We start from the raw sequence: 12762 nt of genomic DNA, 5'->3' as shown, positions 1-12762 counted from the left end.
CTGTTTCTGTACCTGGTCAATAGTCAGTGGTGTAACCTGAAAACCACACATGCAGTACCTTCCTAGAAAAATGACTCCTTTACTCCGTACAAGTTACATGTCACAGTACTGCCGCTCAGTGGAAACAAGGCATATTAGTACTTCATACCCAAGCAGTGGAAATGAAAGCCAATCAAATTACAAAAGACCCCACTCACTCTGTGCATAAGTCTTTCCAGTTATGATCATCAGCTGTAAAGTCCATCCAGCCAAGACAAACACACAAAAACTATTTAATTCCCACTGCAATAAACATCTTAAATAAAAGGTTAGGATGCAGAGCCACATAAACATTACGCTACTTATTATATTGTGATTCAAATCCTGTGTAAATTACTTTTATTACGTATTTTATTCCGTTTTTAGGAACACATGTTGTATGTTTATTGTCCGGGTTTGTTTTGCAATGTAGGCCTACTGTAGGCCTATATATTGAGCCACGTAATAAATAAAGTTTTTTCTGAATCTGAATCCCCCCAGCAAACCCTGGTAATGTCATAAATGCTGGAATTTAAAAATAAAAATAAAATGGCATTTCAGTGTTGATTAAATCATATTTCCCTGGTTGTAATATTAATTCAGAGCCTTATTTATCTTATAAGGTCTTATTAAATGACTGTAGGCTAATTGTAAAACGTTTCAGTCGGTCAGAATCAAAGACATTCTTTTTTAAGTGAGTTTGAACCATATACTGTACAAAATAAGGTTTCAACCAGGTTCCATAGTAGGCTATACAAAAGGTGGTTTCAACCATAGATAGTAGCCTATATAAAGGTTTCAACCATAGATAGTAATAGGTTTCAACCTTTCTTTATACGTCCATGGTTTCAACACGCTTTTAATGTGTAAAATATTACACCGGAAGTATTTAATTTTTTGTAGCTACGGAAGCCTGCATGGCTATATCATTTCAGCGCTAGCTTCGCCGAGTTGCACGCTGCTAGTTAGTTGCAATGTTGTAGCTATTAGCACGATAGCCATTCCTTCGCTGGGAGGGAGTTCCACCGTATAGTTTGACAAACCTTCTTAGTTAATTTTCACTCATTCCCAGACAGGCAAATGCTGGTTCACAGAACTAATTCAACAAAATACTTGCTAGCTTGTTGTGTTGTCTTTCCTTTTTACCGCTAGCATACCCAGCTAGCTAGTTAGCCGCTAGCGTTGTACCGTCTCCTCCGTCAGTGCGAACCGTCTCCTGTCCAGCTGAAGGACCATGGCGATGAGACAGACTCCGCTTACCTGCTCCGGTCACACCCGACCTGTGGTGGACCTAGCCTTCAGTGGAATCACTCCTTATGGTTACTTCCTCATCAGCGCCTGCAAGGGTGAGATTCGTGAGACCAATTGATAGTATCTAAGGCATTCGTGTTTTAATGAAAGACGAAGAAGGTCTTAACGTTTAATGTTAGATACTTGTTCAATACGTAAATCCAGACTGATATACCTTAACAACTTAACTCTGCATATTGTCTGCTTTATACAGTTAAAGCCTTTAGCAATGTATTTGTGTCGGCTGGCTTTATTGTTATATTCAGCACTTCGGGCCTCTTTTGATTTCTGTTATCAATTTAATTGTCTTCAAACCTTGAACACCATGACAATCTGTCTTCCTGGAAAGCTTCAGTTACAATACAAAATCAAATGTTATCAAAGTGAGGCAGTCTGTGAGACACCAGCTGATTTCAGTACCGACATGTGTTGTTGCTGTCATCTGCTGTTACAACATGTAAGCTTGTTTCCATCATGATTTTCTTTTGACAGATGGCAAGCCCATGATGCGCCAGGGAGACACAGGGGACTGGATAGGAACGTTTCTGGGTCACAAAGGTGCTGTCTGGGGAGCCACCCTGAACACAGACGCCACCAAGGCAGCCACTGCTGCAGCTGACTTCACAGCGTAAGTCTAGAGTCAGCTCTTGTATGGGACTACAGACTCCTGCCTACAGTAACTGCAGCCTTGAAAATAAGATAGATGCAAAGATAGAATGTTGTGATTTGACAGGTTAGAGTTGATTGATGCCCCTTTAACACATGAACTCTGAAAATATATATAGAGAATCTGATCTGGTTCGTTTGACCATCGTCTTTTTAACAATTTCTCCGCTGTTTTTGTGCGGCTGCTTCTAGCGTTTCAAGAAATCTTTCAACTTTACATAAAAAAAGGATGATGTCATCAACGAGCCAATCATAGTAGATCATCGGGACTCGTTGCCACTTTTTTTCTGCCCGAAAACAGCTCTGTGGACACAGGCCCGCAGGCTGCAACACCAATATCAAACATATTTTTTTAATCAAATGTTTATCTGAATGGCTTATGCATTATCAGAACTACCCCGTTCCTCACTAAGCAGCATTGTACTGTGGTTTCAGATCCCTGGACAAAGAAAACACATTGTATGAAAAGATAATGATCCGTTCACTGCAGTCACATAAAGTATTGTCTATTAAATGATGACCTGTTTCCTTTTCAGAAAGGTGTGGGATGCAGTGAGTGGAGACGAGGTCCTCACACTGGCACACAAACACATTGTCAAGACTGTTACTTTTACTCAGGTCAGTGCACTGTCAGCATTTTGAAGACGTGTTCAATCAGCTATAAAAAAAAAACCTATGGGTCTACTATTCTTATTTTCTTATTCGTTTTTTTCTTCTCTTTAACCAATACTTAAACTTAAATATCGAAAAATAATCCTGCATCACATCTTGTCCAATTTTAATAGATTTTGTCTGTTATTGTCTGTATTGTGTACCATGACACACATGTTTTGTTTCCCTTGTCGTTATTTAATGTTGTAGTTATTTGTGTGCACATACTTGTTCTGTCTTGTACATTATCACCATTTAAAAAAATAAAATAAAAAAAAAATATATATAAAAAATGAAACTTTAGAAAACCTATACATTTCCTGCATGTATTATGATGATGATGAATTGTAATGTTTCTAAAACTGCTATTATCTCTGACTATACGTCTATCTCTCCCCTCAGGACAGCACCTGTCTACTCACTGGAGGGAACGACAAGTTACTGCGCATATATGACCTCAGCAATCCTGAAGCCGGTAATTGAATGTGTCCGAAGCCTCATTCACACATGCATCCTTTCCCAGTAAACTTCTGGCATTTCCACGGCAATCGCTCATGTGTGAATTAAAGCCAGAATTGATTTTCCGGTATATCTGCCCCGGCATTTTCCTACCTCCAGATAGATAAGCCCTAGTAACATGAAAGGGAATATGGCCTGAAGGCTGTGGTGTGAATGGAAGCCTGATTATTAGCGGAGAGGCTGTTAGGTCCTCACGTCTGTCTGACATATTTAATCCGCCATTTGTTTAATACAGCAGCAGCGCTGGCGATCGTTTCAGGAATTATCCAGAACAATGAGACACTGCTCATGGACCTATCGCTCCTGATACTACCATACCAGATAGCCGATTCAATGACAACTGGCCCATACAATTTGGTTACGACGAGGCCCTAATAACCGGCAGGAATAGGCTACTGTACGGTCTGCAAAAAGTATCTCCAGCTGTACACAATGGGGGAATCGGCACTATCAATTCATGCAAAAGATAAATCAGTTGAGGCAAAGTTTTCATTAAAACTTGTCGGACAATGTCACTTTGGATGACTGTTCATTCATGTTCTCCTTTGTAAGTAACACCAAATGCCGAGTTTGTGTGTGTGTGTGTTAATTGACTTGTTGATACGAAGAAATAGCATGCTAAATTGATGCTCAACACTGTTAGCAATTAGCTGACCAGCTAGTTCTCAATAATTTATTGCTCCAAATTCATGTTGTTAGCCAGATAATGTTAGCACGGGGGTTACTTCATTGTAACGTGATGTCAAACTCAGCTGGGTTACTTCGATGCAGCTCCGATAACAAGTTTTATAAACCTAATCCATTAGGCACTTAGCTTTATTGGACCAGAGCCCACTTTAGTCCCTTTGACGTTCTGAAATCATGGACGTGTGAAAGGCTGAAGAGGAATCTGTCATAAATTGATGTGGCTACATGTAGAATTAGATTTATTTTGTGGGAATTAACACATTCCTTTCCCTCTGGGTTTTTTAATCTTTTCCTTCAAATTCTGCTGTGTTCAGTTTAACGCTTGTGACAAGTCTTATAGAAAAACCAGGGCCATGTTCAAGTCATTGAAGCTTATGCCTCGTTTCCACCGAGTAGAGCGGGTCGGGTCGGAGCGGCTCAGAGCGGGACAGCTCACTTTTAAGAATCTCGGTGGTGTTTCCACCGCCGACCCTACCCTTACTGGTAGGGCCGGGTTTAAGCTGGACTGTGATAGCTGCCGCCACAATGTGGGTCAAATTATCGGGCTATGGAACAACTGTGGTCAAGCCAGCGGTCTCTCGTTTTTGCTTGGTCAAACCAGCAGCTTCTTTATTTATTCCCCCCGTGTTGTTGTGAGCACAGAGACGGCTCGGTGCAACCGATAGAGACAGTGAGCGAACAGCGCTGGCTGCGGCAGCTACGTGACATCGTAGCAGTGGGAAACATTGTAGCCAACTGATAAATTTAATGACGAGGAAAAACACCACACAATGAACAGTGCTGCGCTCACATTTTTGCCAAAACACAAGACTCTCTTCACTCTAGCCGAATTGACCACACACGGCGGAAATGATTATTTCGACCAACTGTGGTCAAGCCAGAATCAGAATCAGAATCAGAAAGGAGTTTATTGCCAAGAAGGGTTTTACACCAACAAGGAATTTGTTTTGGTGAGTAAGGTGCAGACAATAAACAATAAACGAGCAGTAACTATCATAAATATATAACACAATATATAAACATATATAAACAAGCAGCAACATAAGTGATAAGTTAAAAATATTATAAAATAGAATAAAAAAGAATAAAAAACTAAGGTAAGGTACTTAAAAATTGTAAGAATTTACAAAAAAAAGCCAGTGGTCTCTCATTTTAGATTGGTCAAACCAGCCGCTGCTTTATTTATTCCCCCCGTGTTGTTGTGAGCGTGTATTTACTACTATCCATGGCGTAAACACACAGAGACGGCTCGGTGCAACTCATAGAGACAGTGAGCGAACAGTGCTGGCTGCGGCAGCTACGTGACTAGCAGGCGGACACAGTGTAACCAACTGATTAATTTATTGACGAGGAAAAACACCACACAATAAACAGTGTTGTGCTCACATTTTCGCCAAAACACAAGACTCTTCACTCTTGCCGAGATGACTACACATGGCGGAAATTATTCTTTCGACCAATCAAATGACGGCAGTGTGTAGCCCCGCCTTTTAGGCACCCTTTCAGGCGGCTAGTACCCCTACGGAGGAGTACTGAGATTAGGAGCGTCTCAGAGCGGTTAGGTGCGCTTAAACCGTACCCTACCCAACTTTTGGCAAATGAAAAGCCAAACTACCCGGACCGAACCGCTCCGACCCGCTCTACTCGGTGGAAACGAGGCATTAGTGATGTTTAGAAGACATTTGTGTTGTATGGATTTTGTGTGCTCACATAATCAGCGGTTGTGTCTGTCTCCTTAAGCACCTCAGGAGATTGCAGGTCACACCTCGGCCATAAAAAAGGCTTTGTGGTGTAACAATGATAAGCAGATCCTCTCTGCAGCGGACGACAAAACCATAAGGTCAGTCAAGGGCCTTCTCATGGCTCTTGTTTGTGTGTCAGTGTCTATTGAACAGTGTGTCAAACTTTACACAGCATGATGACTGTCACTTGTAACTGTGTGTGTCTGTGTGTGTGTGTGTTTTCAGGCTTTGGGACAGAAGCTCCATGGAGGAGGTGAAGACCCTGGCGTTCAACCAGGCTGTGAGCAGCATGGAGTATGTGCCTGATGGAGAGGTTCTTGTGATCACTTATGGAAAAAATATTGGTTTCTACAATGCTCTGAGGTACACTACATTCTTATTTTATACACACTTGAAACTAACATGTCCATACTGATTTAAAAAAAACAATTCTTTCCACACTATGTGATTTAGAATCATATCACAAAATATATATCTTATATTTAGCTTTTTTTGCTTGGCAAACAACATTATTGTGTATTTCAGCCTAGAATGAAGACACGTTAGACAGTGGCATCTTGATGATGCTTGATGATCACTGCTCCCCACTAGAATGTGTGGTGGTGTGATGTGGGTCGATGCGAGTGCACAGACGGAACATGTATGAACTTTAGTTTTTCTGCAGTAACACATACTAAGTATACTATCATTAAACTAATTTTGTTAACGTTCCAGCCTGGACTTGATCAAAACGGTGGAGGCCCCGGCTACTATCAACTCAGCCTCCCTCCACCCAGACAAGGACTTCTTTGTCGCTGGTGGAGAAGACTTCAAGCTCTACAAGTTTGACTACGGCACCAAAGAAGAACTGGGTGAGGAGCACAGAGAAGCCAACGGCCCTGGCAACCCAAATCCACTAGATCCTTGTAACTATGTTATTTGGGGGGTAATCAGTCGACTAACTGTCATGTCAGTTGGTCGACCACTTGAAAAAATCCTGATTCGAATGTTGCATGACAAGCCGTATTCACACGTATCTCCGTTCTAAAATACATTGGGAGGACCGTTAGAAAATTTCAAATTCGAATTTTGTCTTGGAGTTTTGTTTTCACACGTCACGCGATTCTAAAAGACTATAAAACAATTCTATACCATCTCTCTTGTGCCGCGCAAGAGATACAGACTGTCTCTTTGTGCCTGAGCCTACACTCTAAGCCCCGTCTGAGCGAAGCATTGCGTCTCCCGGTTAAAGTGTGACGGTAATGCTCACAGTGAGACCTCGCAAGCCGCCGTGCAGAAAAACTATGTGGTTTAAGACTACAGTGCGTTCCAAATTATTATGCAAATTATATTTATCAGATTTTCATAAATAGTCGATGCAAATGACAATGTCAGTATAATTTTCATTATGTATGATTCAAATTTTATTGAACAAACCTCCCAATAATAAAAGTATTTTTTCCAAAATAAAAAAACTCAAAATGCACCGTTCCAAATTATTATGCACAACAGTTTCAAATTTTTTTGTAGGTTGTAAACAACTAAAAATGGTCATTTGTTGAATTTGCAGCATTATGAGGTCATATTTAGTGAAATTAAAAGCTATTTCAATCAAAAACATCTTAACAGGCCAAGTTACATGTCAACATAGGACCCCCTCTTTGATATCACCTTCACAATTCTTGCATCCATTGAACTTGTGAGTTTTTGGAGAGTTTCTGCTTGAAAATCTTTGCAGGATGCCAGAATATATATATTACAGTATAGATATTCCCTTTAGATCTGGTTATTTTTCTTTATTTTTCTAATACAGGTATTATAATTATTGACACTAAATTATGAAGAAAAAAAAAGTGTGTGCAGGGCCAGTGAAAATATACAAGGGGCCAGTAAAACTCGGATCCACTGGCCCGGCGGGCCAGTAGGAAAAAAAAGTTATGTTGAACCCTGAGCCTGTCTGCTGCTTTGTTATGGCATTTTTTAGCAGCTGCTTTCCTAATCCAATGAATTTGACTGGCAGAAATCTTCCTCATTATGCCTTTATCTGCACAAACCCGTCTGTGCTCTGAATCAGCCACAAAACTCTTCACAGTACGATGATCACGCTTCAGTTTCTTTGAAATATCTATTGTTTTCATACCTTGTCCAAGGTATTGCACTATTTGACGCTTTTCGGCAGCAGAGAGATCCTTTTTCTTTCCCATATTGCTTGAAACGTGGCCTTCTTAATAATGTGTAACGTCCTTCTTAAGTAGTTTTTCCTTTGATAGGGCTCACATGGCAAACTAATTATCACAGGTGTATGAGATTAATTTCAATGATCCAAGGCGCCCTGAGACACAATATCATACATGAGTTTAATTGAAAAACAAAAAATGTAAAGTTTATGACACTTCAATCCAATTTGCATAATAATTTGGAACACGGTGTAAATGATCACCGGGGATTCCGATTGCATGTCCCGAGCCTGGATACACAGAGACATGTCTCCAATGTGACTGCGCGACTAACTGTAAAGTGAAACAACCGCCTCGCTCCGTTAGTTTCAGTCTACAGCCGACACAGTTAATATAACCACCACCTGTGCATTGACAACGTTTAAATAAAGCCTCTCATTCTTATTATCATAAGGGCTTTGATGCAAATGATTAAATCTGAACATTACGGAGGCAGTGGTGGTGGCACTGGTGCGTAAAAGGACAGCGCAGTTGGCAAGCTCTCCTCACTACACCTGCCACAGCAAAAAAGCAAAGTCGATCGCTATGCTGATTCGTGCCTCTGACACGTTGACTCACAAAATAATGAGTCGAGGCTTTGAATTCAGTGCGGGGATGTGGAGCTCTTTGGCCATTTCCCGTGCCTCTTTTTCCTGTCGTCGCATCGTTCTCTCTCCCAGCGCACACACACTTGTCCCGACCGCTTCCGAAAGCACAGCCAGCTTTTCACCCGAAAGTTGGACACAAGCCCTGAAGCTGAATGATCGCTCTGGTAATGGTCAGTCCATTACTGGACACCGGATATTAGACCCCGAATATAAAACGACCCGACTTTTTACGACCTATTACCAGGGACCCGTCTTATAATCGGACCAATACGGTTTGTGTCACGGCTGCATGTAACAATATTGCATTGGTGGTGCATTTTTTTTAATCAATGTAGCGAGTTACGAGTCAAGTGCAGGCTGAGCTTCTTTTTTTTGTCAGCACTCCATAGCCTATGTTTCCGCGGCTATGCCTGTAGCACACTTAAACAGCGGGTCTCCACACTGTTGATCCACCCAGACAACTTTAGCCTGCATGTTTAGGATCCAACTGGCCGGCTGGTTTGAACTCATTTGATTGTCTTTTTTATATTTTACGAGTTTACTCCTTGCCCTCTTAATTGCATTTCGCAACATCAGCTCACGTGATGAGCAACATTATCAGACTCTGTTCTCTCTCTCTCTCTCTCTCTCTCTCTCTCTCTCTCTCTCTCTCTCTCTCTCTCTCTCTCTCTCTCTCTCTCTCTCTCTCTCTCTCTCTCTCTCTCTCTCTCTCTCTCTCTCTCTCTCTCTCTCTCTCTCTCTCTCTCTCTCTCTCTCTCTCTCTCTCTCTCTCTCTCTCTCTCTCTCTCTCTCTCTCTCTCTCTCTCTCTCTCTCTCTCTCTCTCTCTCTCTCTCTCTCTCCCCTATCCTCAGAATAATCTGATTTTAAAAATGCATCTGCATAAAATAGATAGGAGATTTTTTGCAAGTTAAAGGGGAAATAAACTAATAAGAGATAACAATAAATATGAGAGGGATCTTTTTATTGTGACACCTGATTCAATTAAATAGGTTGCGGTTGTGGTGGGAAAAAATAGCCCACAACAAATTGCAAACCTATAAGCAGGATGCAAGTGATTCTGAGCTGCGGCTCTCAGCTGTGCCAAAGCATTCACCGTTGCTAGGGAAACCAGCTACCGTCGCAGCCCGGTGCAGCAGTGTGAACTGCCAGTCAGGCGTTGTGAGCATGTGCAGCATTTTCAAGTTTGTGTCTAGTTGTGTGGTGAATCTTTGGTCTGAACTGGGCTTAACCTGCTCAGCGCCATGACTGAGAGAACGTTCCCTTACAGAACGTTATTGGCCACGCCCACACCGAGAAACACAACATTAATGTCATATATTTATGTCTGTGGGTTGCCAGGGCCTTTAAGACTTTGAATCATTTTGGTCCTTAAAGCTTTTCCATCTAATGCTTTTGCTCTTCCTCCGGTTCAGAGTCCTACAAGGGACACTTTGGTCCAGTGCACTGTGTGCGCTTCAGCCCGGATGGAGAGCTGTATGCCAGCGGCTCTGAGGACGGCACGCTGAGACTGTGGCAGACAGCTGTGGGGAAAACCTACGGCCTGTGGAAGTGTGTCCTTCCTGGTAACACTCTATGGACACTTATCTATGTAGAACAACAACTAAAGGACAGGGAACAATAACCAAAATGTATCTTTTCAGCAAAACGTTACCAACAATACTAATTGCGGCAGCCAGTGTTTTAAGTGTTTATAAATGCAGTCTCTATATTGGATTCAAAAACATCTCCTGTATTTATGAAAGTCATTGGTAAAACATGTGATATCCTTTTCTCTGGGAATCCAGGGTTTTCCATAGGAAGTAAATCTCAATATCTGGTTGCACTTCCTCTGTCTTTCACGGTAGAAATATTTTCTTTTGGTTCATGTACAAACTGTTAGCTGGGAGACTTTCTAGGGACTTATTCTTAAATAACTTGGACGTGGAATGATTATTGCAAATATTGCCAGATGAAGATATTCAAAAACAATCGGATACAAATAAGCTCCAAAACCCAAACCTGAGCATATTAAGACGAGATAGCGTATTGTCAAATAGAGGAGGGAGGGTGGAATCACTCTAAAGCACGGCACGGATCAACTGGGACAAGTGAGGGTGCCATTAGACTCCACTGCACTTTCTGTTAAGTGTTCAGGCCCAAGCTGAGATAGCCCTGATGACATCACTATGACATCATTTTTTTTCAGACTTGACAAAGCTCTTTTGTTGCCACACAAGACATTATGGAATTGTAAAACTCCTGAAAATGAGTAATCTGATATATTCAATGAAGTGTCACTCTTAAAGTGCACCTATTATGCTTTTTCAATTATGATTTTCTATGTATGGTAATGCTGCAACGTGCTCAGGCATGCTCCTGCCATGCCCCCACCTGCCTGCTCAAATCTGCCCGCACGCTGCTGAAAGTCTTCCGGAAGGTAACCAATCACAAAGGAGTGGGGTTTGCAGGAGGGGGGCGGAGAAGGACGAAGCCGAGTGTTGACAGAGAATGCTGGAACCCAGATGAGGAAGCATTTCCCGAAAATCTACATAGTTTTTTGTGCTGTGATTCGTGTCAGGTTGCTCTATAGGAGTCATTTATGAGAAATTAAGACCAGAAAAGTAGTATAATTGGAAATCTTTAAAGGCCAGGACACACCGGCCCGATAATCGCCGTCGGAGAGTCTGGAGGGGGCGGGGACACAAATCTGTTTGGTGTGCGACGTTGGTTGTCGTAGATGTCGTCGGGCTTCTTTTGAGCCGATTGAACATGGTCAATCGGCGGCGGGCAGTCTTTCAGTCAGAGCAATTTGATTGGTGGAGGGCCAGCGAATCAGTGAAGTGAGACGGGTAGCACGAACGGCTAATAACAGTATCGCATCGCTAACCGTTGTTTTAATGTGTTTGTTTGTTTCGTTCAGTGAGTACTCACATGCATCAACCCTTGTTGACTGCTCGAAACAGCAGAATCCATTTTCGGGTAGTCGTACCGGTGTGTCCTGGCCTTAAGTCTTTGTTCAACATGTTAAGATGTTGTCAGCTGTGCAGGTTCTTGCACTGGTGCCTGTGTGGAAGAGTATGATTGTATGCACACGACTGCTTGCCCCATATGCACTGACTACACATGTGTGAAACGCATACATACTATACTGAATGAACATCTGTAGTAATGCATTTAACCTTTCCTGTCGATGGAGTTTCTTTTTTTCCCACTCTTGTAAACAGGGATGGAATTCTTTGATCACCAGCTATTTCAGGCTGCTTACCTTGTATCTTAAATCAGTAGTTTTGTGTGTCAGCCATATTGTGACATTCACAAGTGTCATTATGACTGTTGTAATAGTTGCTCTATTGTGTGTGGCTTTACTCTTCAGAGGACCTGGGGGCAGAGAACTGTGAGCAGCTGTACAGCGCACCCCCTGAGATCAAAGCCTGAGACGGAGCAGTGCTGTTTGGAAACAGAGTGAGGGAAGAAAAGAAGGGATGTTCCCCAGCAAGGAGCAGAGTCAAGAACATCTCCATCCATCAGCAATGATGTGGATATGATGACAGCCCGGGCTGTCATGTACCAACCAATCACACAGAGACACACACAAACGCACTGATTTTCTGCAGTCATATGCACAGTATGGGCTGGAGAGTAGAGCAGTAGAGCCGTGAGTGTCTGCTTATCGCTGCCTGCTTTCTCTCTCATCAGTCCACTTCTGTCTGTCTGTTTAAAGTTATTTAAAAGCCTTAAATCCCCCCTCCCCCCAGAATTGGTTTAGGTTTTAAAATGAAGGTATTTAATGAGCTGGACCCAGGATTTTGCTTTCAGTTCATGGAATACTAGAGGTTTTCGCACAGTTTGTGTTGAAGTTAAGGCGCTTTCAGTTCTTCAAAAACATTGCTAGAGTATTTGCTGCTGTTGTTCTAGTTGAGAATACAAAGTTAGGTGTCAAAATAAAAGAAAATATTGTTTTGTGACTGTGGAAAGGGAAGTTGTCACTGATTTTTTTTTCATTTATTTTTTTCATTTTGATTTTCTGTCTTCATGTTCCAGTGATAAAATAAACATGAGCATTACTGTTTTCTTTTAATGCACAAAGAGCAAACTGGTGTTTTATATCTTTTTATTTATTCTTTTTTTTACCAGTGTCAAATGGGGATGAATCATTTGGTTTATTTAAATTGCGAATTTGTTATTATCACTTTAATTTACACACCATATAAAACGGTGTATCCGCGCACACTAAACAAAAACTCAAAGTGATAACGCCATCATAAACATACTGTTACAAAATTCTCGCTATGAATTCTCTTGGTGTTTTATTCATTTTCCTCCTACATGAGAACTGTCCATGGACATATATAGGAACTGTCGGAACCAGAAACTAGTCCCGAGTGTAGTTCCTTACAGCAGTTGCG

The 12762-nt window shown here is 41.7% G+C and overlaps 1 protein-coding gene across 2 annotated transcripts; it reads left to right on the top strand.

Annotated features, from left to right (window-relative positions):
- The first annotated feature begins 970 nt into the window (after positions 1-970).
- strap (serine/threonine kinase receptor associated protein) lies at positions 971-12443 on the top strand. Of its 2 annotated transcripts, none has more exons than XM_080050983.1 (9): positions 971-1364; positions 1801-1936; positions 2511-2592; positions 3028-3100; positions 5572-5671; positions 5799-5936; positions 6288-6424; positions 9790-9925; positions 11730-12443. In XM_080050983.1, exons 1-9 carry the CDS (start codon positions 1253-1255, stop codon positions 11752-11754), a joined length of 939 nt encoding a protein of 312 aa, XP_079907109.1. In that variant the 5' UTR covers positions 971-1252; the 3' UTR covers positions 11755-12443. The 2 variants fall into 2 exon arrangements, with proteins under 2 accessions (XP_079907109.1, XP_079907108.1); XM_080050982.1 differs by having other exon boundaries at positions 9790-9939.
- Positions 12444-12762: the final 319 nt, after the last annotated feature.

This window comes from Ammodytes marinus (assembly GCF_949987685.1).
Source record: "Ammodytes marinus genome assembly, chromosome: 22".
NCBI lineage: Eukaryota > Metazoa > Chordata > Actinopteri > Uranoscopiformes > Ammodytidae > Ammodytes > Ammodytes marinus.
Note: the sequence above shows the minus strand (reverse complement) of the source record. Positions and strands in the feature narration are given on the sequence as shown.